At 40.9% G+C, this 26,389-nt stretch overlaps 1 protein-coding gene across 2 annotated transcripts in view; it reads left to right on the forward strand.

Moving 5' to 3' along the window:
- The window catches only part of MST1R (macrophage stimulating 1 receptor), a 58,663-nt gene that overhangs the window by 29,219 nt on the left and 3,055 nt on the right, over positions 1-26,389 (forward strand). The window contains exons 8-19 of one of the 2 annotated variants that reach the window (XM_063291992.1): positions 341-515; positions 4,135-4,280; positions 6,756-6,917; positions 7,856-7,949; positions 8,994-9,221; positions 10,154-10,300; positions 13,550-13,706; positions 13,973-14,065; positions 14,773-14,973; positions 20,189-20,269; positions 22,903-23,084; positions 26,217-26,326. In XM_063291992.1, the coding sequence (XP_063148062.1) occupies positions 341-515; positions 4,135-4,280; positions 6,756-6,917; positions 7,856-7,949; positions 8,994-9,221; positions 10,154-10,300; positions 13,550-13,706; positions 13,973-14,065; positions 14,773-14,973; positions 20,189-20,269; positions 22,903-23,084; positions 26,217-26,326 (1,776 nt within the window). The remainder of the gene's footprint in view (positions 1-340; positions 516-4,134; positions 4,281-6,755; positions 6,918-7,855; positions 7,950-8,993; positions 9,222-10,153; positions 10,301-13,549; positions 13,707-13,972; positions 14,066-14,772; positions 14,974-20,188; positions 20,270-22,902; positions 23,085-26,216; positions 26,327-26,389) is intronic. The other variant, XM_063291993.1, reaches the window with a different exon arrangement.

The following is a 26,389-nucleotide window of genomic DNA, read 5'->3' on the forward strand; positions in this document are numbered from 1 at the left end:
CTCAGCCTACATTTGGTATGTGACCTTTGACACATCACAACTGCATTCTTAACCTCCAAATACTGTCCACCCCTGCAGTAAGGCTTTAATCTTCTGCGAAACTGTTACTTTCCACAACAGTCAAGTGTTAACATTTTTGGTGCCAACTGGGAATAGAAAGAGGTGGCCTTTCCACTATTTCTGCTACCTGATTAGAGCACATTGTTCCAAAGTTAGTCATGTGCAAGTAAACTATTTATGAAAAGAGTATTATTGCTTGATGCTGAAGAATCCTTAGATTGTAGTAGGTTATCATAATCAGTGTTTTGCTTGTCCTTTCATCACACTACGTACTTTCTAGGTATAGCCAAGTGCCAATGTGGAAGGATTTTGCTGAAGTTCTTGTCTGCACATTGTCACCAAAGGGGGTAGAGAAGATCATGGAACCACAACAGATTAATCTGACGATTATAGAGAATAAAGCAACCCCATTTTATATCACTGGCTCCTCAGTCCTCAGTGGCTTTGAATTTTTGGTGAGTTTAATATTTCTACTCTTTGAGCTCCTGCTAATTTTCTTAGAATAAATCACCATTTATGTAGCAAACACTTCCTCATAGGTGCTGTCAGCCAGTGATGGATATTGTTATGCTCTGTGGCAGATGTTTGATACAGGCCAGTGAAATAAAAAAGGGATGGAACTTCTGGCCTCAACATGTTAAACTAGAATTCCCAGAATTCCTGTTAGACAGGCTGACTGGGAATGATGGGAGTTGGCATTGTAGAACTTCTGGCAGATTATGTATTACCTGCAATTTATCCGGAATGTCCAAACTATAGCTTCTTGGCTGTAAACCAGAACTGGTAATGTGCAGAAGATTTAATGTAACTTTATTTGGCTTCTGCAAACATTAACAGAATTTGTTTATTCAAATAAGCATTTTTGATTTGCGCAAATTAGAATTTGGTGGGAATTCGGCTTCTGAACTCTCTATAAAGCAAGGCCAGTTTTAGGCTTGGCAGTCCTGAATTGTCTTAACAAGGACAGGATACAGAAAAGTTCCATGAGTTTTTCGTCTGGATTATTTTGCTTAAGTGAGGCAAAGCTGTGTTCTTCTATTCCTTCAGCAGTTGCTTTGGAATCAGTCTTTAGACATATATAATGGAAACATCAGCTCCAGGTCTTGGACCAGAGCCAGGTTTTCAAGGCTTTCCGGAACCCTCGGAGAGAGATGAGATCCCCAGGCTTGATGGCAGAGCTAAGTTTTAAGGGCCTTCAGGAAGGCCAACAGACTTTTGTATTTAGTCCACCATTATTCAGCACCCAGTCATTCATTACTCTTCTTGTTTTACCATACATGCTTCTTAAGTATTCTTCCATTGTATTCAACTTACTTTTAAGTTTCCCATGACGTACCCAGATTCCATAAAATAGAGTGAACAGAAGGTCATTCTTATACCCAGTCATTTTCACCTCTTTGAATTAACTGTCATTCCTCTTAACAGGCAACATACTATCTGTCACCTTTTTACCAGCATTTGCACATCTTAAAATTTCTCCAACCAATTTTCTGTTTTTAGTAAACCTCCTACCAAGATACACAAATTCATCTATTTGCTCCAGTTTTTTTCCATTTATGTATAATTTGCCTTCATTTATGCCATTTTCTTCATTGAACATAGCCACTTGGTCCTTGTTGTTGTTTATTCGTTTAGTCGCTTCCGACTCTTCGTGACTTCATGGACCAGCCCATGCCAGAGCTTCCTGTCGTCATCAACACCCCCAGCTCCCCCAGGGATGAGTCCGTCACCTCTAGAATATCATCCATCCACCTTGCCCTTGGTCGGCCCCTCTTCCTTTTGCCCTCCACTCTCCCTAGCATCAGCATCTTCTCCAGGGTGTCCTGTCTTCTCATTATGTGGCCAAAGTATTTCAGTTTTGCCTTTAATATCATTCCCTCAAGTGAGCAGTCTGGCTTTATTTCCTGGAGTATGGACTGGTTTGATCTTCTTGCAGTCCAAGGCACTCTCAGAATTTTCCTCCAACACCACAGTTCCAAAGCATCGATCTTCCTTCTCTCAGCCTTCCTTATGGTCCAGCTCTCACAGCCATATGTTACTGCGGGGAACACCATTGCTTTAACTATGCAGACCTTTGTTGTCAGTGTGATGTCTCTGCTCTTAACTATTTTATCAAGATTTGTCATTGCTCTTCTCCCAAGGATTAAATGTCTTCTGATTTCCTGACTGCAGTCAGCATCTGCAGTAATCTTTGCACCTAGGAATACAAAGTCTTTCACTGCCTCTACATTTTCTCCCTCTATTTGCCAGTTATCAATCAAGCTGGTTGCCATAATCTTGGCTTTTTTGAGGTTTAGCTGCAAGCCAGCTTTTGCACTTTCTTCTTTCACCTTCATCATAAGGCTCCTCAGTTCCTCTTCGCTTTCAGCCATCAAAGTGGTCCTTGTTACTGTACATTAATTTTCAGATCCATATTACATCATGTAACCTTACATTTGCTGCAGTTCATTGAGGTTTTCACCCAACAGTGCAGTATCATCTGTATGCAAACATTGCATAAGGACATCCCAAACATCCCTCTAATGTCATGACAAGCATTCCTTATACAACATTGAACTATCTTTTAAACATTCAATTTTCTCATGCATGTTTTACTTCCACTTTCCTGTATACTGCTCTTAATTCAGCAACTAACCTTCAACTCCATATTCACATAAAACATTACATAGTTCCAGCCTTTATCATATACTTTCTCTAAATCAACAGCATGCAATAAAATTTCTCACCATCATACATTTTTAAACGACCTGCCAAACAGCAAAAATCTCTTCTGTACAACCCCTGCCTGACACACTGTGCTTCCCAACTTTTGTTCACTGTCACCTCTTACTTCAATCAGAATCCTGCCAAACACCTTCCCAGGCTCTTTTAACAAACCAATCCTCCTCTAGTTTTTATATTCACTCTTGCTACTTTTCCCTTGCAGGGGAACAATAACAGCATTCTGCCAATCATCTGAGATGAAATCTTAACATACACATTAAACAGATTTTACAGTTACTTGATAAACAACCTCATCAATATTATAACATTTCTGTAGCTTCATAATCTACATCTAGAGTCTTACTAGTTTTCAACATTTTCACAAACTTCTTGAATTTCTTTTCATTGTTATTTCCTTAGATGCCTAACATTTATGACATTTGACGTGTCTCTACCTATTCCCATACAAATTTCTAAAATTCTCGTGGCAGCATTCCTCCACGTCAGTGTCATCCCAAATATTTTCATTACTTTTATTTTTAATTCCATTTGCTCTGCTGAAGGCTCCTTGTTTAGCCCTTTTTACCATTACCAAAATATGTTTTTTTTCCTATCAAAACTGCTTTGTGTTAACCCCCAACACCATCCAAATGTCCTGAAACTAGTCCTCAAAAGGTGCCTAGAGCTCCCCACTTCCAATCCCCCCTTAAAATTCCAAAACTGAAAAAATGGGCCCAAAAATTAGTTCTGCCACATCCAATAAAATCAATATGTCAACAAAAGTCTTTCTGGAGCCCTCTGGAAGGTTGGGAAGTAAAATTATGGCCCCCAACCACTCATGAGTGGCTCACCCCACTTTATTGCCTAATACGAAGTCTGTTTCTTTCAAAGAATTAAGGCTAGAAGGAACTTGCAAATTCATGTGGACTAAATTCCTGTAGTGTGTCAGAATTCACTAGTATATTGTTATTCTAGGTAGACACACATCCAGAAGTAGATCCTGCAACCTCCTGTTTTGTTCTGTTGTTCTGCTGCTTTGAGAGCCAGTCTGGTATAGTGGTGAAGGTGCTGGCCTAGAAGCCAGGAGACTCTAAGTTCCAGGCCTCCCTTTGGCATGAATGCCGGCTGGGTGACTTTGGGCCAGCTGCTCTCTCTTAGCCCAACCTGCATCACAGGGTGGTTGTTGTGGGGAAAGTAAGAGGTGGGAGTATTAGGTATGTTTGCTGCCTTGAGTTGAGTGTGTGCGTGTGTTTGTATATAATGGAAATAATAATAATTATTATTATAATTATAGCCAGGATATGTTCCAATATTTGGTTTCACCAAAGCAGTGAGCGCTGAGTTATTGTTTCTTCTGTTCACCATCACCAGCTGCCAAACATAACTTCCATTCACCCTGCCTATGGTCCAATGGCTGGAGGAACAGAGATCTTTATCCGAGGACAAAACCTTCTGGTGGGAGGCACAAGGAAAGTGATGATTAACAGTCTAGATTGTCCTGTGGACAGAGAGAAAAGGTATGACAAGCAGAGTGCCTTCTTCTTGCTTCAGCTTATCAAACTGCGAATTAGACTGAAAGGCTTTGGGATATCAGGTATAAAGGAATGAGTTATAAAGGCTGTAGCTATAATTTTGAATTATGTTAGAATTTAAAACCCAACTGGTTGGTATGACATCTTTTTGTAAAGATGCTGGGTCTTGAATAACTTCCTGGCAATTCCAGGTAAAACACCTGCACCCTTCAAGATTAGAATGTCCATAATTGAGCTGGGGGAAAAAATGGACAACCATTAGATGGCCCCAGGCAATATGGAAAAGAGTCTTTACTACCATCTAGTGCAGCCTTTCTCAACCTTTTGACCCTGGAGGAACCCTTGAAATATGTTTCAGGCCTCGGGGAACCCCTGCACATTCGGGCTCAAATATAGGCCAGAAGTTACAAAATTATTACATTTGTTTCATGTGTAGGCCTGTATATATGTGTGCTAAGTGTTCTTACCAGGATTCTTTTCTCTCTAAACTGTGTTTACATTATCCAGGGAAAGGAAATAGCTATAGTACATTTTTGCATTTTTTGAATACCTAAATGCAGACGGTTTTTAAGATACTTAAAAATATCCTTCAAGCATCTAACGATGGAACATTATACTCTTTTCTTCATTTTTATATATAAACGATTGACTGCCGCTACATTTCTCATATTTTCCAAATAAGTCATTGTCTTAGTTTCTGCTAGGAAAGCAAGTGAATTGCACACTGTCTGTCTGATGAGGAGGTTATCATTCATACCAATTAGCAATCATCCATTACTCAGAATGTTTCAGGCAAGCAGGGTTGCTTGTTTTTTTTATGTACTGCCTTAATACAGCTACAGAGAGGAAAGAAAACAACGAAATGAATGGAGCTGAAACAAGATACAGAAAACAAAACAAAAAAGAAAAACTGTAGCTCAGATACAAGAATAGCAATATAATAATAATTACATTTATATAAGAATTGGTGCAGTTCAGTTTTTAAATGTTGAATTGAATTTTGACCATACAGAATCATAAGCTAAGGCTTATTCTATGTGGTGAGGTATGGGGAAAATTAGAGTAGCTATTTCTCCGTTAACAAACTTCTGCCTTCTCTGTACTAAATGGAATATAGCCTGTATTTAATTCCCTAGTTTTGTAAGTTCCTAAGTAGGAATGAAGATTTTCTAGGGATCTAGCTCCCAGCATGTCTGGTGCAGTGGAAAAACTCTTCTCTAAAACACCAAACGTCTAGAGAGTTTCAAGTACTGGTTTGGTATTAAACTAGCAAAGAAATACAACGATCACCAGGTTCTTAGCAAACAGAGCCAGGAGTCCAGATGTCAGGGCAACACAGATCTTACATAGATTCCATCACATCATATTCTAAGAATATAAGCTAACTGGGGGGGGGCAGGGTAAATTTACTTGGTATCTGTGCCTTTGATAAGCTATTGCCAAGGCTAATTGTGGGGGAAAGTCTAACACATAGGCAATAGCTCATGAAAGGCCCAAATACCAAGCACCTTTACATACGGGTATTATCAAAGGCACAGATACCCTGTAAATTACCCCTTCGTGTTGTTATAACAGTTTGACTATTCTTATTCAGGGGGAAGCCTGAATGAGTTTATGATTTTATCCTTAAGTGAATCAGCATAACTGTAGAACATTGACATACATTTCTAAGCTTTCTTTGGATGCAAGGAGGATGCAGTATAATAAAGAATGTGGGTCTTGCTACTGTCATGAAGATGACCGTCTGACCTTGCGTTTTTATGCAATTATGCATAAAATTATGCATTTATAAAATTATGCATTTATGCAATTATGCAATTATGTTTTTATGCAGGCTTTCCAACTACCATAGCTTTCTGAGTTCTATGCAGTTCCCAAAGTTTATTGAATAATGCCCTCTAAAAATATTACACTAGTTAGACAGAAGCATGTAGAGTGCTTCCCAGACTAGACGGTATCATAGGATGAAACAAGGTTATCAGTATATATATATAGGGTACATGTGACAGATCTTATCATCCCGGTACTATCTCACGTGGTTAGTGTTGTTGTCCTTGTAGCTTTAGCTTTGTCAGCTTCCTTAAACCTGACACTGAGCCCTCAAATTTCTCAGTCTTCATTAGATAGTAAATACCATTAAACATCCTCAGCTAAAGTGACAATTTTACCAGCCCTGTTAATGTGCAGTGAACATGAATGTAATTATGCAGAGCAATACGTTCTTCAAGTTGACATTGTAGAACAACATTCCCTACCACAGAGCCTCCAGATGTGCATTGGAGTAGCAACTTCCAGAATTTCCAACTGGATAGACTTCAGCTGCTTTCGCAGGGAATTCAGCACTGGCAGTCTGAAGACATGTGGAAGGTGGCTTGCTGGAAAAGGGTGATGCAGAGCAAAGGGCTAAACGATCTATTGTTCAGGAGAGTTCTGTCATGCTTTTTTTCCCCTTCTCCCTAGCCAGAGAGAGGAGGCCATAATTTGTACCACCCCACCTTCAAGCAACTTGACCAATGCATCTGTGATTGTAATAATAGATAAAGAGCAATTCCTTTCTCCTCAGTCTTTCTGGTATCGAGAAGACCCCCAGATATCTCATATTTCTCCCAACTGCAGTTATGAGTGAGTCTCCTTTTTCTTCTGCACCCAGATTTCTGAAGGAATATCCTACTTTTCCCATTAAAAATATAAAAGAAATCTGCCATAGATTTTTAAGGGGGAGAGTTGGCTCAGTCCACCAGACCTGACTCTGGTATGATATAGCCACAATGAACAGAATTTGCTAGTTTTTACTTTTCTCTGGAAAAAAAAATGGGTACAAAGCAATATTTATTTATAAAAAATGTTTCAAAAAGAGTGTATATTTGGGGAACTTGCATTAAAAGAGGTCATATAGCGGAGTGTATAAATGTATATTTAAAAACATACATTGAGAAGACTTAAGTGAATTAAAAGGCCACCTGGAAAATGTACATTACAAATAAATGTGTATTACAGAAAGATACGTGCAAAACTCCCATATATTAGGAAATTAAATCCAGATATTTATCATGGATTATTTTTTTTAAAAAAACCCATAAAAACAAATTGCAAACTATAATTACTTGCTTATGTAGAAACAAATATGAAATGGTTTTCTACTGATCTGCACATCCTTTTTTCTTGTATCTCCACGTCTTCTTATTCTGTGGATCATGTTCATTAAATAAAGTTTCTAGTGTCCTGAACCTTTAAGACTGCAGTCTTATAAACATTTATGGATAATAAAAATGGATAAGATTGCACTGCAGCTGTCTTATTCAATGAAACTGAGGGGAGTTTTCCCAGCAGCTCAGTCCTATGCCCATCAGCGCAGAAGTAATTTCCACTGCATTCAGTTAGGAATGCATCCATTTTTTAGCAAGGTGGGAGCTTCTGGCCGGCCTGCGCAGATACAGCATTCAAGTTTTTCGTGTTACAGTATGATGTCCGGATCCAGGCACATCACCAATATGCAGCTGCAGGGCCTTTTAGGATGGAACATCTTTGCTCTTGTGTCAAAGCCTTCCAATTCCTTGCAGGGGCTCCAGTATCTACATCTATGGTGTCAATTTGGATTCAGTGTATAACACGAGGCTGCAATTTGAGTCTGCTGGAGTGCAGACCAAAGCTAAAGTGAGTATTCTTAGAAGAGAGAAAAAGAGAAAGAGAACTGTATATATTTATTCATGAAGGCTTTAGCTATTTACTCAAAAGAGACTCCCTATGGATTCCATGGCACTTGCCTGGGTAAATGTGCTGCTTTGGGTTGCATTGCATATATAAAATATTATGAGAAGCCAACATTCTCCATAGCTTTCAACCCCTGTTACCCAAGTATTCAGGAAGGGCTTATAGTATTTTAAAGACTTTATTCATCTTAGCCATTATGACATTTTCTGGAAATAAAAAATCCCATTACATGTGGAAAAACTAGTTAGAAAATGGCCTAGTATGCTCTTGTAGTAGTAACTTGGCCCAGGCTCCAGAGACTGACTGGTTAACAATTTCTACTCTTCTGCCTAAGAAAGTATAATATACATAAGGAGGAAAGCAGTCTTGACCAGTGTTTCTCAACCTCAAGAACTGTAAGATGTGTGGACCAACTCACAGAATTCCCCAGCCAGCATGTCTAGAGTCCTCGTTGGCCATTCCAGTCTGGTCTGAGATTAGAATTGTATGAAAGAGTGACGATGAAGGTGAGCTTGGCTCTGTATCATCTCCCCTGCCATTGTTTTCTGTGGGTGTACAGACACCCTGTACAATTAAGAATCCTAATTGTCCAGGTCTCCAAAACAAGCCAGGAGCCTAGAGAAGTGACACACAATTCCACTTGGAGAGATTTACTCTCCAACGGATGGAAAAAGCAGAGTTTGCACTGTTGTTCTCCTCACTTGATTCTAATCATGTAGTGTTCAAGATGTGCAGAGATGCAAACAATTTCAGTAACTGAATATGAAAAGAGCAAGTTTGCTCAAATAAATGTTTTCCTCTAGCTTTGAATCCATTTTTGTATATGTGTGAATGTTCAAGATAAAGACGATCCTTAAATAATTTTTAAGGACTTAAAAGGGTTATCTTGCTGTAGCAATTAGACTCCTAAAATGAGCTGGTATATTGGCATGGATTAGGTTGATGAAATGAAGCCAAATGAAAGTGTTCTGATTTTTGTCACTTCAGGTATGTGATGGGCCGCTGTCCACAGAGAGGTTGGTGTGTCAAAGTCCTGATTACCCATCTGATAACAAAGTGGAGAGTATTTATGGGAACCTGAGTGTCTTGATGGATGGAGTTCTGGGGAAGAAGACCTTTCGTTTCCACTACTACCCTAAGCCAGTCATTGATCCCTTTGGACATGAAGATCAGTCATATGTACTCAAACAAGGAGAGGACAGGATTGAGATCAGTGTAAGCACAGGGCTTCCCTATCCAAGAAATCTAGCAAGAGAGTTCTGCAGCCCAGGAGGATGAGAGCTAATTCATATTCTGTTGAATTGGTGTGATACGTGTGAACCCTTGTCCACTTGAGTGGTATACTTGCATGAGCATTGAAGCAGCAGTAACTTGGGCTATGCTGGTTATCTCCCTTTAAACATAGCAGAATGTTCTTCTGGGTGAATATGAAAGTTTTTGGTCATGCATGCTGCTTCAGAGCCAATAATCTTCTCCAGTATTGGATTGTTAACGTGTGTGCTTTTCTGTAAGCATATATTAACTCAAATTAGAGCTAATTCATGGTGTATAAATTGGCACATAAATGCAAGGAAAGTATATTAGAACTCAGCATCTTTCAAAAATTATTTGGAAGAAGTACTCCAGACCTTGCATGAACAGAGCACCCCTGACCTTTCAGATGTGTGTGCAAGTCTGAAAAAAAAGATGGTGCTGCTTTAAGCATGAAGTCATTAAAGTTAATGAGAAAGTCTGAAAAATGTTGGGCTGCTTTAATGAATAGCAGAGAGGCACTCTGAGATCGGAAGCACTTCTTTTGAATCATTTTTGAGACCTGCACAGCCCTAATGTACATCGTTGAGAGTAACCAGTTAAAGAAAATGTGAAAGAACTGTGGTTTATAGTCCTTCACAGGCTGGGTCTTAATGGGAAAGAATTGTGGTGAGAAAATGCTTCACTACAAAACAAGCAAATGGAGGCAGGGAGTTAAGGTACTTTGGGAATATAGCAGACCAGTTGTTCCCTCCAGAGAAAGAAATATGCATGTGGAATTCAGCGCAAGGTTATTTGGGACACAGGGTGGGGCTGTGATATAAACCCAAGAGAAAATGCTGATGAGTAGGACTGATCTTTGGCCATAATCAAATATTCTACTTTTCTTTGCCCAGCATAAAGGGCTGGATGCTCTGGCAGACTGTATGAACATTTCAGTGACAGTGGCTGGTACGGATTGCCATGCCAGTATACTGAAGAATGAGGTGACCTGCCGAATACCCAACCACCTGAGCATCCCTGGGGATGGTTTGCCAGTACAGGTATAGAAAAAGTTATTTGCAGCCAGAGCTAATGTCATGACATGTTTTCCTCCCTTTGAACCCCAGCCTCACCTTTCTCAGCCTGTCCATCCTACCTGATTGTCCTCTTACCTACTTTGGGATAACTAACTGCAAAAGTCCTGGGCGATCAGCATGCTAGAAACTGTCCATATGCTAGTTGGCATTTCCACCCAGTTTTTTCCCTGCCCGCTTGCATCTATTTCTCTCTTCCTTATAAATGTAGAGGCCATTCTATTTAATGAGAGATGTGAATTGCTAAAAGTGACATAGCACCAAAGCCAGGTTATGTAGAGTCATTTCAGGGTGAATTTGGTGAGCATCGTATAGTCTGATCTTTTTAACAGCTTGTGAGCTGAGGGCAGGCTTAATTTGGACCATTAATGTAAGCTTTTAAAGGACTGTTATGTACAATTGAAGACAAGCCAAATGCCCATATTGATGGCAGAATATTGGGAAAAGTTCCTGACTTCCTTTGGCATTGATTCTTAGACTCGTTTGTCACAAAGAGAGTGTTTTTTCAGCCTGGATTCACCAAGGATCTTTACAATCCTTTCCTGTATTCAATTTACTTTGTATCCACAACATTCCCAAGCAGTGTGAATTTAGACAGATGCAAATCAGGAGGCAATATCCTGAAAATCTCCATAGGGTTCTAAAGCCTTCAGTTACATAATCCATTCCAGCACTCAGTTTTCTGCCCATGCTGCAAAACAGTGTTGGTGCTCATGCTTGCATCCCCTCATTACCCACACCCCAGATGGCCCAGCTGGCAACCTGATTCGATTTTCTCTGGATTAATCTTTGCTAGCACAGTGTGTCCGGCTCTCAGATAATTGCCACAGGCAATCCCTGGGAAGCATGTACTTTCTTTTGATGTGGGGCATCTCCCCCAAACCACCATTTTTTACAGTCGAACTTCATAATTGTAGCCGTGCCACTCTATAGTTATCCTCACCTTGCTGGTGAGTTAACCCTAAATAGATCACCATTCTAGGTGAGCAGTGGGGTAGTGCAGAGAAACACTCCACTCACTGCACCCCACTGTTCTTGTCCTTTCTTTACCCCTACTGTTGGGGAAGTTGCAAACTTACCCCTCAGATCATCTGGGAAGAATGGGGGATGGTTGCAAGGCACAATGGCACCTTCACTGTTGACAGGTGAACTCTGAACAGCTGGGAGGCAGGGCAAGGCATGACTTCAGCCACCCATTCCACACTCTAGATGAAACAGTGCAAAAGTATCTTCACAGTATTTCTTCATATTTCAGTCTTTAACCTGTTCCTCCTTTGTTTCAAATCTTAGTAACATTTTGCACATTTTAGCTATTATATGATCATCATTTTTACATAACTCTGTTTCCAATTCAGTTTTCTTCTTCTCAATTCCAATTGTCCTTTTATTCATATTTAACCTCTTTCATCTGATTGTAAGAAAACCACTGAAAAGTATGTCCTTCTACTGCTAATTGTTCTCTTATCTTCATCTTAATTTCTTCCTTAACTTGTATTAATAAATCCTCATATATTAACCATCATTCTTTAACTGCTGTTTCTCTTCTCCTTCTATGCTTTTAACTATGACTGTACCCCTTCCACCTTATGCTGGTCTTTGACTGTAATAAAGATTTGTTTGTTTGCTTGCTTCTAAAAAAAGCTTCTTATATGTATGTCAGTAGTGATATCTTTGGGCACAGTCTGTGTTTATGTTTATTCCATATTCTTAATAACATGTTTCTCAATTATTCTTAAAATCTACATTTACTTTCACTTTGTCATCCCATAAGAAACCATGCCACCCAAACCTCAGATTATGATCTTCCAGCTCCAACATTCTCTTATTCTTAACAATATCCATTCCTTCATCCATACTAAACAACATACAGCAAAGTACAAGTTGAGATTAGGTACCCCTAATCCTCCTCTTTCTTTTGCATCCTGTAGAATCTTATATTTTACTCTTGTTATCCTTGCCCTACAGTATAAACCTTGATAAATCTTTTTGCCATTGTTTAAAAGGTACATCATTTTTCAATATAGGTATAGTCTGAAATAAGAACATCATTCTGGGTAATACATTCATGTTTATCACTGAAATTCTACCAAGCAATGATAATTTCAATTTTTCCCAATTTAACAAGTCTTTCTTAATTTTATTCCACAATTTAACTTAATTATTTTGATACAACATACAATTCATATTATTCATAGTAATACCTAAATATTTTATCTTCTTTTCAGTTTGAAAACTAGTTTTATCCACCAATTTATCGCATATTTTTATTCAACATTTTTGTTTTTTCCTTATTCACTTTAAATTTGCCAAATTCTTTAAATTTTTCTATTAATATATCTATTCCTTCCAGGTAATTTTCCAATATCAAGACAAGGTCATCTGCAAATGCCCTTAATTTTTATGTCTCCTTTTTCACTTTCACTCCAATAATTCTGTCATCTTGTCTTACATCCCTCATAAACACCTCCAACACCAAAATAAATAGTAGTGGTGAAAGTGGGCATCCTTGTCTTGTGCCTTTTTGAATATGACATGGTTTTGATCATTCACCATTAACTATTATTTGGGCTGTCAACATTCACAGTATTTCTTCTGAAGCAGTGGCTGAGCCAGGAGTTAATTAACTTACCTTATCAAGGCTCGTGGCACCATGAACAGACATGGTCAGCACTGATCTCAGGCTTCTGAGCTGGAATCCATGACTATTCCTGGAGGGCCCTATGACTTTTCAGTTCACCCTTACAATTTCTGCTGCTGCTGCTGCTATTAGTATCATCCTCATTCTCCCCTTCTTTCTATGCAGAACACATCCAACTCCGTCTAAACATGGCAAGCTTCCTTTAACAGACTTGGAATTATTTTACCTCTCACTTTTCCCAAAATCCTTACCACTAGTTTGCCCACTCAAATTCACTCTTTGACTGCACTTGTTTCAAATATCTTATTTCCCCAAAATACTATATATCCTACTTCCAATATGGTAGCCTCCCATTATTTGCCAGGAAATTCCATCACCTTGATGAGCACCAACCTCATCTTTTAAGACCATCACAATATGAGCAAAGATGTATTGTTTCTGCCTAAGTTTAAAAACTCTTGTGCAAAGATGGAAACTTCTACTGCCCGTTTCCCATGTCCTTCTTTCCTTCTACTCTCACAGCCCCAGGTTGTGTCATTGTTTAGTGCTAATAATCACATGTCTTTTCTTTCTTTTAGATTTGTGTGAACGGCAACTGCAAAGACGTAGGATTTGTGATTGCAATCTCTCTGTTCTCTCCTCTTGCTGCTGTTTTGGGAACTATTGTAGGCATTCTGTTCCTTTCCTGCTTGGTGTTTGTGCCTTTGAAATATATTCAACACAAGAAGAGGACAGGTAACTGCAACTTTCTCATTATATTTCCCTGCCAGAAAAGTACTGTCAGTAGAGGTGTTCATTTATTCAGTGTAAATTCTTCACAGTAATAGCAGTACTGGCTTGCATTTAATTATGACACCTCATCAGAGAATGGGCATGTATCAAATATGGCTTAATCCCTGGATTCACAAGGTAAATAAGGCAAGGGTGGATAGTGGACCAACTGCTAGGCTAGTGATGAGATGAATGCTGCTGGATAGGCTTTTTGGGTTTTTTTCTTGCAGGAACTGAGAATTTAGAAAGACTCTCTAGCGTCAACAGGGGCACAACCGGAATTCCTCTCCTTCCTTCCAACACTGGCTACATGGCTCCTTCTGGTAAGGATGCATAACAAGATTTGTAACTAGGATTTTGGAACCAATGAGACAGAAAACTTTGCTAGCCATCAGTCTGGTGTGCTGATGCTCGAACATGCTTGGTTGGGAGTTTTTTGTGGTTTTTTTCTTTTTACCTTTTCTTTTTTACCAGGACTGGCATTTCCCTGGATGGAATAGCTCCTTCTAAATGTTTCTGTAAATAAAAATACATTGCTCAAGAGCTACATATGCCGATGGCCTTCTGGTATCTATAACACTGCCCTCATTCTTTTGGTTGCTTTGATGGGAGGAACCTGCTATTGCAGGTTCATTACAGTGTAAAGATACTATCTTGCCAAAGGCTCAGAAGGACAAAAATGTGAGGTGGACAATGAATGAAGTTTGCTCACCTCCATCTTATTTTACTTTTAGGATGGCATATACTGCCCACTTTTAAGTTCTCAGACAGAGAGGTACAGATGTTATGTTATGCCCTCATGGAGGTGGGGGGATGTCTCTATTTTTTGTATAGTGTATAACAATTTGGAACTTGTCAGGTATGAGGGGTTAAGCCGCATAGTAAGATCAATACCTACAGTATGCACACCTGATGAATTCCAAATAGAATGAAACTGGCCATGTACTGCCTTCTGGTGGTCAATATAAGTAAAAACTCTGCCTAACTTTAATATCCTCTCCACCTTCTCTTAATGGTATTTCCCTGGCAGGGATCCCAAATAGTGGCTCTTCTGTAGTGCGACATGGAAGCGTCTCCTACACAGGCAGCAATGATGGTTCTGCTATGCCTTTCATGCGGGTGCCTTCATACTCCATTAATAACTTTCGGCCAGAATTGTTGGAAGAAGTGAAGGATGTCCTCATTCCAGAAAAGCAGCTGATTTTGCACAAGGATCAGATCATTGGCAAAGGCAAGTATCGTTTAAGCTGTGCCTATCAGCAGTAATACACAAAACCTTGCTACCAGTTGTCTTCTACTGTCTGTGCTGAAAGAATGCTGCTTTCTCCCTGCCAAATGTCATTTCCTGTTGCTCTTCATTAGTGTCTGAGCCTCTTTGGGCTAATTGGGCAGGACTGTGTTCTTCCCTGCTTAGGCAGGAAAGCAGCGAGAAGAGAGGATTGCCATTGGCGCAAGGAATAAGTAGCATTTGAAGGGCAAATAAGAAAAAGAAGAAGCTGAATAATGTGCAGGCATGCTATTCAGAGCAGGTTAGTAATAATACCTCTTTCCCATAGGATAACCTGGCAAAAAGACTCAGGTAATCCTTGAAGAAGAACAAATTTTCAATTTGTGCAATTATCCTAGAGTCATCCACATGACCTTTGCAGTGCAGCTTTGAGGTGTCTTAAATCTAAAAACTGTTTGGTTAAAGTGTTAGTTGATTTTATTTGTACATTTTGTGCTCTATTCCTTTATACAAAGTGCTCAGAGAAATGTTTGGGGGCTGTTGCCCCTGGCTCACTTAAAGTGCAATCCAAGTATCCCTTGTCAACTAGCATAAAAATTTCTGCTACCGCTGTGGATCGCTGTTCCTTGCTTTTGCCAGGGTTTTTCCTTGCTGGTGAATGGAGGTGTCCTGATTTCCTTTGTGATCAGGGTTATCTTCCCTACAATTGGTGGATTCCTCCAGCTTTGCTGCCTTCTCCTCTTCCTGACATCATCAGAAAATGGGAAGAATCCACCCATCAGAACATGTTATGGAGGTGGGGCGGGGCTTGGCATTTTAACTATGGCATCTGTCCTTTTTCCCTGTATCAAGGCAGAAGTTAATGTTACAGGGATTTACAATTGCACAAATGTTCAGAACCCCCTCCAAAGAACGGCACACTAAAACGCAGTTAGGCAGTTGTGGGTGACGAGCACTTCCACCAAACTTTCCTAGAGCTCTTGTGCAGTTCCTGACTTGTGCCATGGCCATGTTCAAGCCACAATTTCTGTACTTCCCACCATGCACCACCCACCACCCTTGCCTACAGTCTCCCTCACCAAGCTATACAGTTCAACTAAGCAGATGGGTCCTGCATGGCCGAGAAAGAGGGCAGGGACTAACATTGTTAGATATTTGTGGAGGTGACTGGTTCTGAGGGAGCTAGACCCTTCTGCGTGCACTCAGCCTGCTTCCCTGCTCTTATTGTAAAGAAAGAAGAATAAGGAGTGAAGAATAAGAATAAGGATGTTTGTCAGACTAAACTCCTTTCTCATTGTTTTTAATTATTTGCTTGTTTCTAAAGAGACCAAATTTGTTTACTGGTTTTCATTTTAGAAGCTATTTCCAAAGTCCAGACAGATGGATTTGCTTAGTTAAACTACAGTAGGCTCCAGTTCTTTCATTTCTCTTTATTTCACATGCATTCCAGCCGCTCCTTTAATTCCACTGCATCATCATGTCAAGAAATGCTTAGTTCTCCATCTTTTAAAGTTTCTCATTCCTTCAGTCTTTAGATCATTACATATAGGCTGTGCAGTTACAAAAGATAATCCTGGACTGTTTAAACTTTAGTTCATACCAAATTTAGAACATCATATCTCTTTCTTAGATTAAATGTCTCTTTTTACAGGACATTGTTTTAATCCATCTCCCAGAAATCCATTTCTCTTTGTGATGAAATGAAATAAGGATTGAAATTTCTTCAGATCTGTTATTTTCTAAAAATGACTCCAGTTTGGCTTCTTTTTGGTTGTATTGGTTTAACAGCTATTTCCTGCATTCTTATAATACTGAAATACCTTCTCATTAGCTGCAACATCAGTTTATGTATCTAAAAATGTACATATACATTTTATTGCTGTAATGCTTCTACGTTAATGGAGCTAAATCCTCCTGTAATTCTCAGGGCTCATGCTGATGTTGATAGCTGAATACAGGTTAATCTGGAGAGAAAAAAAGGTGGAGACACCCTGGAGGTTTGCATCCAAAAGCCATACTGGAACTGAACATTAGCATGCATTCTTATTTGATTTCCAAAAGGATATCAACTGTATACCCTGTCTTTACCATATAGGTCAAAACTTTAAAAACAGAAATTACATTAAGTAATGGTTATTAAAAGGACTTCACAGAATTTAGGTTCCATCATGTAAAAAAAAAAATCTGAACAGTAATTATTACAGAACACTGGCATCAGTTTTAAAAAGTCATTATGATCTCTTGTCCCCCAGACTAAAATGGAATTTAAGGGTAATAATTTTCATTGAACAGAAATGACTAAAATGACTAATACTTCCTTAAATCCTATTTTTATTTCAAGTATTCCCATTCCATTCCTACTACTTGGTTTTATATATGATAAAATCTTAATTCATTTCTAGCAGATATTTTCTTGGTCTTCCAGATCTTGCTTTGACTTACATCTGTTCTAACAGTGGTTTTGACAGTGGAAATTGCTAGCAGAAGTGTTTAGAGGTTTTTTTACAGCTTTCCTTTGCTTCGTAAGAACGAATTACCTTCATTTGCAGATGCTCTGAGAACTGATTAGAAGAGCCCATGGTTTGTTTGTTTGTTTGTTTGTTTCATTTCTATAGCCGCCCATCTCAGCGAGTGACTCTGGGCGGCTTACAACAATAAAACTATAAAACAATTAAAACAATTACAATTAAAACAGTTAAAATATAAAATAAATACAAAATAAATATACATGGCTGCCAAGTGAGCAATGCATGGATGTTAATACAGCCAAGAGACGGGACCATCCACATTCTTGAGGCCCGGGCACAAAGCCAGGTCTTCATGGCCTTACAAAAGGCCAACAGGGTCAGGGACATCCTAACTTCTGGAGGGAGGATGTTCCAGAGGGCAGGCGCTACGGAAGAGAAGGCACGCCTTCTAGTTCCCGCCAACCAACACTCCCTGGCTGACAGGACCCGCAGCAACCTACTAGATCGAATTGGACGGGCAGAAACAACTGGGAGAAGGCAGTCCCTTAGGTAACCTGGCCCCAAGCCATGAAGGGCTTTAAAGGTGACAACCAGCACCTTGAATTGCACCCTGAAGCACACCGGCAACCAATGCAGCTCCCGTAGTAGCAGTGTTATGTGCGTCGAGTACCTGACACCATTTACTACCCGTGCAGCTGCATTCTGCACCAGCTGAAGCTTCCAAATTCTCTTCAAGGGCAGCCCCGTGTAGAGCGCATTACAGTAGTCCAGACGGGAGGTCACAAGGGCATGAGTGACTTTGAGCAAAGCCTCTCGGTCTAGGAATGGGCGCAGCTGGTGCAGATCCCGAAGGTGTTCAAAGGCCCTCCTAGCCATGGCTGCTGCCTGCTCTTCGAGCAAGAGCCGTGAGTCTACGAGGACCCCCAGATTGTGCACCGGGTCTGTGGGGCAGTGCAACCCCATCCAAGACCAAAGGTGGAAAAACCTTAGTACCAGGAGGCCTACAAACTCAACGCCACTCAGTCTTGCTTGGGTTGAGTTGAAGCCCATTGCACCCCATCCAGGCCCTTACAGCCTCCAGGCACTGGGTCAGGACATCCACGGCATTACTCAGGCGGTCTGGGGTAGAGATATAAAGCTGAGTATCATCAGCATATTGATCGTATCTTACCCCAAACAGTCGGATTACCTCCCCCAACGGCCTCATGTAGATGTTAAATAGGAGAGGGGAGAGAACTGAGCCCTGAGGCACCCCACAGAGTAGGGGACGTGGGCTGGACCTTCCCCCCCCCATCAACACCGACTGGAACCAACCCCGGAGGAAGAAGGAGAACCAGCACAACACTGTGCCGTCCACCCCCAACTCCCGAAGCCAGTCCAGAAGGATACCATGATCAATGGTATCGAAGGCCGCTGAGAGGTCAAGGTGGTCGCACTGCCCCCATCCCGCTCCCTCCAGAGGTCATCTAAGAGTGCGATCAATGCTGTCTCAGTCCCATAACCTGGCCTGAACCCTGACTGAAAAGGGTCCAGATAATCCACTTCATCCAGTGTCCTCTGCAGCTGCCACGCGACCACTCTCTCCACAACCTTCCCCAGAAAGGGGAGATTGGAGACTGGACGAAAACTGTCCAGGCTGGTTGGGTCGAGCGATGGCCCCTTGAGGAGAGGACGCACCACCGCCTCCTTAAGAGCCGGCGGGAGCACCCTCTCTTTCAAAGAGGAATTAACCACCACCCAGACCCAATCACGTGCCTCCTCCCGGGCAGCCTTGACCAACCAGCAAGGGCACGGATCCAATGCAGAAGTGGCCGAACTAGCAGCTGCGAGGGCCCTGTCCACTTCCTCAGGTGCAACTGGATCAAACTCCCCCCAGATAACCATGCCAGACTTAGCCCCTGCAGCCTCCACTGGCCCTGCCTTAAGGCTGGATGATGAAAGTAGACAGAATAACAATCACAACCTGAAAGGTTAGAATGGCAGAGAATTTGTTCACCTGTGGAACAGTCTTCACTTGGCTAATCATTAGCCTAAAAAAATCAATCACCTTTTTAACCTTATTAACAGGTTTACATCAAAGAAAGAAAAGAAGAGAAAAAGTAGCATCGAATCAACTGGAAGGGTGCCCAAACTTCTGCATTTACCATATTCTCTATTTTCTTATTTTGAATCTGTAAACAACTGTGCATAAATAATAAGTATGCATTCAAATATACACAAAGATGTTGTGTTTAACTTTGTACCATGTAGAGATGGTATCAGTTTCTTTCACTTAGGAATTCATTGAAACATATTTAAGGTGCCTGAACTTTTGCATGCAACTGCATGTGGCTATACAAACACTTCAGATAAGGCAAAAGCATGATGGTATACAGGCATACTAAATTGTAAATGATTTACAGATGCCTTAAAACTGAGGCAATAAATTCGTATTTTTAAGTCAAATAATACGATTTGGAAAAAATATAATTGGGTATAAATTGTGTTAGCACTGAGTTCTCTGTTGGTTAGTGCAGTACTTGTTTCCTCTGACAGTAAGAAAACTCTAATATCTTTTATTTCAACTCTATTTTTAAAACTTCAAACAATTGTATTCTCTCTACAGTATGATTGTTTGATGTTAAGACATTTCCAAAACAGAAAGAGGTTGTATAGCATCCATCTTGCGTCCAACAGATTGTGCTGGGTTTGCCAATGTCCATACTGGTGCCTGTGCCTTATGTGTAAAGCTTGTTCTTTTTTCCATCCAGGGCATTTTGGGAGTGTTTATCATGGAACTTACATAGATTCATCCCAGAAAGAGATTTGGTGTGCTGTTAAATCCCTAAATCGTAAGTAATTCCTCTTCCTCTCACGAAACTGGTGGCTCTGTTTATTGACCTGGAAAAGAAATCAAGGGATCAGAGGCTCAGAGTATGAGACGTGATAATGTCTTGTGTGTTCAAAAAGTAGTGTTCCATAATCTATAATCTATAAAGAGCCAGTTTGGTGTAGTGGTTAAGGCCCAAGCTAGAAACCAGGCGACCATCAGTTCTAGTCCCCACTTAGGCAGGAACCCAGCTGGGTGACCTTGGGCCGAAAGTCACTCTCTCTCAGCCCTAGGAAGGAGGCCATGGGAAACCACTTCTGAAATCTTGCCAAGAAAACTGCATGGACATGTCCAGGCAGTTGCCAGGAGTCGAGACTAACTCAAAGGCATGCATTCATAAATAAATAAATAAAATATATAAAAGGACAGTCTCTTCCATCTTGGCATACACGACTTTCACAAACATCAGTGCTGTTCTGTTTTCTTGCTTGCTTGTTTTATCCAATGAGAAGTCTGTACCACTACTCTGAGCCAAGAGCCCTCATGCATCTGGAGCTAGACAGGAGCTAGTGCAGATGCTGTATTAAAGGCAAAGACTGGCAGTTTTATTACCAGATAACCTTTGAGCAGGGAAAAGTGATGTTGGGGACAACTGTGTTTCTATGCATTCTTCTTCAGCTTGTTCTGTAACATGGTGCAAGAAGACAGCCTTAGGGCCTTTCCCCACTTCGTCTTGTCACTGTACAAACATCTCCTGGCAATAACAATATTCTGCCATGTCCCCCTGAGGTTGTCTTCATCTCATCCTCAGTTCATGTCCGAGGCAGCCTTAAGTCACACTTAGATGTGCCACTGTTAAATTAGTGTTGTCCCCTTCAGCCAGCAACAACCAGTGGCAGTTTCGGGGTCTGCCACACTTTGTAGCTGCTGGTGGCAGTGTAGCCAGCTGACCAAAAAGGGGGCAGGATAAGCCAGGCGCCTCTTGGTCATTTTGACCTGCTGAGTGCCCGCTTCCCCATCTCAGATCTAGGCACTCTCCCTCCGTTCTTTCTTTCCTGGAGGGGGAAACACGGCACAGCTGCCAGCAGGTTTCTGGACCAATGGCTCGTCTCATTTCGTGTCAGAAGTGCAGGAAATAGAAAGGGGGAAAGAATTAATTAAAAGTTAAAAAGTTAAAAACATTTAATAAAAATATAAAATTTATATAACTCTAGCCCAGTGCCGGGCCACGTTGATGGCAGAGGTGTTTCCGATCTATAAGTCACTCTGTGTGCTTGTCGGTCCCAAAGGGCATGGTAAAAGATGGGAAGTTGTTTGAATATTGCTGCATTCGCAGCAAATATCCTTGCCCTCAGGGAGAAACCCCCATTCTTCCATATAATCTTTAGTTCTGGCCAAACCAGTGTGCAGTCTGTTTAAACATCTCCAAACCACCCACTCCTCCTCCAAACCTCCGAATTATCTTTTCGCTGGCTAATCCTTCCAACCCAGAATGCAGGAAACCAATGGCCAGGTGAACAGCATATACCAGCCCTCGTCTGCTCTGGCGGCTTGTTTTGTCTGTGAGTCAGTCCAGTAGGTTTAACTACACCTGTGCTCAAAACACCACCACCAGGCAGCTCATCTGCAGTTCCAGGAAGGGGTACATTTAAAAGAGCCAGAATTGCCTGCTTCTTGTTGGATCAGTAGGCTTGGGGAGATGGTAGGTTTTGACAGAAACTTACCCCACAAGTCCAGCTATCTATCAAGGCCCAGCAGTCTTGTGATGCCTTGTCAGCTGAGGGAGGACAACAAAGCCAGAAGGTTCAATCAGTGTTGCTTAACACCTCATGAACACCCAAATCCAGAATCCACCATTTAATTGCAAGCCAGACAAAAGTCTGTAGAGGCAGAATAGGAATTGGCAGTAGGGGCAACATATTTTTGCTAGCATATTTTTGTGCTGACTCAAGGGCAGGTGGATAGCACATTAACCAAGTCGTGGTGAATGGCTCTTAATTTTTGTGGATTTTCCCAGTAATTTAATGGCATTTTCTGCAGCAAAGTTTTGTTGCCAGTTTGCAATGCCCCACCAACCAACACTGCTGAATATAACTGGGAATAGGAATAGGAGTTCCAAACCACTCAACTTCAGCTTGCTGCTTTGTGTTTGTCAGATAACACTACTAAAGTTTCTCTGAAGAACCTCTTAAGGAGAAAAGGAACTAGTTCGAAATTAAGGGTTGGCCTAGGGGAAGTAAGGATGCTCTGTTTCTAATAATCTGAATTAAGGCTTAAATCAACACAAGGCAATCCATGGAGCCTTTCGTTCTCTGTTGGTTCCTTCAAACTTAGAAGGTAGAGATGCCTATGAGCCAACCCAATCCAACATTATAATGTTTGTTTGTTTTTTATGCTGGCAATATCTTCCATCCTTATTCACATCGGCAGACTTCCTTGACTTGTGGAAGTTAGGAAAGGCTGCTTATGGTGTCTCTCTCCTTCCCATACAAACCAATATGCTGTTTTGCCTAGGATTGGGTGCTCTGGCTTCTATGCTTGCAAGATCACTTCTGGGATACTTTTGCCTGCAGTTTCACAATTCCTTGAGTCTTGGAGAGGAAAAACAGTAACAAATGAGTATATTGCTCCAATCTCTTCATTTTTTCCTCTTAGGAATTACTGACTTGGAGGAAGTGGAAGAATTCCTGAAGGAGGGGATTCTGATGAAGAGCTTCCACCATCTCCATGTCCTCTCTCTCATTGGGATCACCTTGCCTAAGGAAGGTCTCCCCCTGGTGGTCCTACCTTACATGAAGCATGGAGATCTCCGACATTTTATCCGTTCAGAGCAGAGGGTATGTGGTGCCCGCTCTTGGGGTCCTTGCTTTGAGAGACAATCTACTCCAGTGTTTCTCAACCTTAGCAACTTTAAGATGTGTGGACTTCAACTCCCAGAATTCCCCAGCCAGCATGGCTGGCCGAAGGTTGCTGAGGTTGAGAAACACTGATCTACTCTATACCAGCCACATTCCTGTTTCTGAATCTCCCCTTGGGTTGGGATTTTTCTCTTCTTTGCAAAACAAAATTGTTTTTAAGGAACAGCTCAGAGATGACGCATTTAGCCCTTTCTTTTCTCTTTCAGTTGCAGTGTGCTTTTGTTTTGTTTGTGACATACTCATCCCTGTGCACATACCCAGTTCATTGAGCCTTCTGGTGAATCTGTGCAGGCTTTGACATTCTTTCTGTTAAAACTCACCATATTGGTACAAACAGTGGGGCTGGCTTCTGGGTGCAGTGGACAGAAAGTGCTTACGTTGATCCTGCAGCATTGTAGACTTTGTTAGCTAAACCTCTTATGTCAGATTTCAGCCAAGGCACTTCATACAAGCAGACCAACTTTCTTATCAGTAGTACTTTCTGCTGATGAAACAAGATATGGGGGTTCCAGGCTCTCAGAATAGAGATCATTTCTCTTTGGATCTTTCTGCTAACTTTGAGACTGCTAAAACAGTAGGAACACGAGCTGATGTCTGATGCAGCTTCCTCCCTCCTAGTCAGCACAGAACTAGTGACTGAACATTGCTGGGACCAGGACCTTGCAGTCTCTTCTTTTTCTTGTGGGGAAACAAACAGATGTGGCATTCCTACTGTTGGTGGGCTTCTCTTCTGCCCCCAATCTAACTCCTATAGATACAGAGTTCATTGATATAATGAATGAGGTAGAAAAAACAAGATTTCTATTAATATTCCAGAAAAAGATTCCTCCTAGCCAAGTGCAGCCTTCTGGGTTACCCTCCCCCTCCCCCAGCCCTCCCCTGCGATCTTGCTGATTATTTTTATTTTGTGAGATCCAACAATGGCTCATGATGGGTAATATCCACTCAGGGTGAAGTGCTCTCTAAGGATATATGGATGTTTGAGGCAAATCCTGCCTTCCTGAGCTTGTGGATAAGAAGAAGCAGGGGAAAGGTCACCTCCTCAAAAAGTGCCTTTATCTTGGGGTAATAAACTGAGGCATCCCAGTTTATTACTTTCACTGCCTGTGTTGTGGCCATCAAAGAGTCAACGTGAGAGAAAGCAGGAAACTCTCATGCCACTTGTCAAGTGTATGACAAGTGATTGTGCTGGGTTCACACATCGTGCTAAGGCCGAAACATGGTCTTGGCTTAGTGTGAACCTGCAACCTAACCAATTATAATTGATTTGGGCAAACCATGGCTTAGCATGATGTGTGAACTTGTATATGAGTAAGTCATGTGTATCCACATAGAGTTATGCTGCAAAAGTCTTGCTATTTTATTTTCTTTTTTAAAATAATTTTTATAGAAGAAGTTTTTCAACAGAATTAAAAGCAGTACAAATTTTGAATTAAAGAAGAATAAAGTATAAAATAATAAAAAAGTGAAAAAAGATAGAAAAAGATAGAAAAAGGAGTAGAAATAGAAAAGAAAAAGAAAGAAAAAAGTTTCTAAAGAAGCAGCTTCCGATCTTCTTGACAGTGGTTATAGATACATTTATATTTTACCCTCTCTCTCTAAGGTTATATCATAATTTCCTTCTTTCCATAAGCTACCTTTTCTAATCTTCAAACCCATAAATCACAAGTTCTTTTTTCTCTTTTTTTCAGCAAAAATCCATATGGGGTTTCCAGTTACTAATACATGTAGTTAATTGATCTTTCTCTAATCAAAAAAGTTAATTTTGCCATCTACAAATGCCTTGCTATTTTCTATGGGGGGTGATTTTTGTCTTTATTTACATGAAATGTAGTATAATTTACAGTGCTTGATGGATGCAGATTTTTCATGGCAGGGTTTTCAGAGGTGAAGATACTAGACTGTCAAACAGTGGTCACCTTTCCTGAGTCTACAGTCTAAGCAGTTATGTCTGGCAAACCTTGCTGTGGCTGTGGCAGAATTATCTTATAAATGTAACAAATGATAGTACACAGGATCTTAAATTCCTGTGGCAGAGGCCAAGCTGTTAGGCCCTTTCCAGCTAGCTTCCAGGAGCTAGACTTCAGAGGGGAGACAATGTTTTCTCACAAAGATATTTTCAAACAATTGTCCATATCATCCACATAAGCCTTCCCTCATACTATTTTTATTGCATTTGGGCCTTGGAAAAAGGAATAATTCCCAACTCAACTCTTCTGCTCCTCAGCTCCAACCAGCTCATTTCATTCCTAAACATAGTGTGAAGTATTAGGCAGTTGTCAGTTGCCACTTGTGATGTACTGCTGATCAGCTCAAAAATGCCTCCCCCTTTCATGAAAAAATTCAATATTTTTTCTTGCAGGTAGCTTTGAGAACTTATATGTCAGCTACCCTTTGCAGAGGAGTGCAACATTAAAAAAAAAAAGTTTAGCTGATAACAGCAAGGTTTCTCCCCACTTTTCCATGCACCTATTAGGTGCAAATCCACTATCAGGTTAAAACATTGTTCATGGGAAAAGGGCAATATAATATGTTAAGCATGGGACATGTTCCTTTGAGTGAGTATATGGCAAGGCCATGACTGCCTCTGGCCACTGGGGGGCCATGCAGGCACACTGTGAAATAGAGGGTTGCAAGCTACAGAGGAAATTTCAGGAGGCCCTTCTGCGCCAGTATCAATTCTGGGTACTATATTATGCACATCCTATGCTTATCTTGCCAAGCAGTGAGTAAGTCTCTGTTTTGCCATGTGTGTACAGAGCAGAGAAGACTCCCTTGGCCCCAGTTCCACTGTTTGTATTTATAGGTGTGGGTTCTTTGTCATTTGTGATAATATGTGAATGGGATACACTCGGTTTCTTAGCCAAATTTTTTAGAAGATGTGTCCAACATTTGAAGCAGCACTGAAATTAACTTTAGCTGTGTTCACTTGTGGGAATCACAAGCAGCAGTTCAGCTCTCTCGAGGTGCATAAACTTCAAAGCCAGATGGAAAACTCTTTGTGAGTTTGCTCAATGTCAGGCAGTTTTGTTTGTTTGTTTTTTCCATCAGAACCCCACTGTGAAGGATTTAATAGGCTTTGGGCTGCAAGTGGCTCGGGGGATGGACTATCTGGCCCAGAAGAAGTTTGTGCACAGAGATCTTGCAGCTAGAAACTGCATGTAAGTATGAGCATGATTGTGTCTACACAGAATCATAAAACATGCGGAATTGGGCAAGGACAA

The sequence above is a fragment of the Candoia aspera genome, chromosome 2, assembly GCF_035149785.1.
Source record: "Candoia aspera isolate rCanAsp1 chromosome 2, rCanAsp1.hap2, whole genome shotgun sequence".
Classification (NCBI taxonomy): Eukaryota; Metazoa; Chordata; class Lepidosauria; order Squamata; family Boidae; genus Candoia; species Candoia aspera.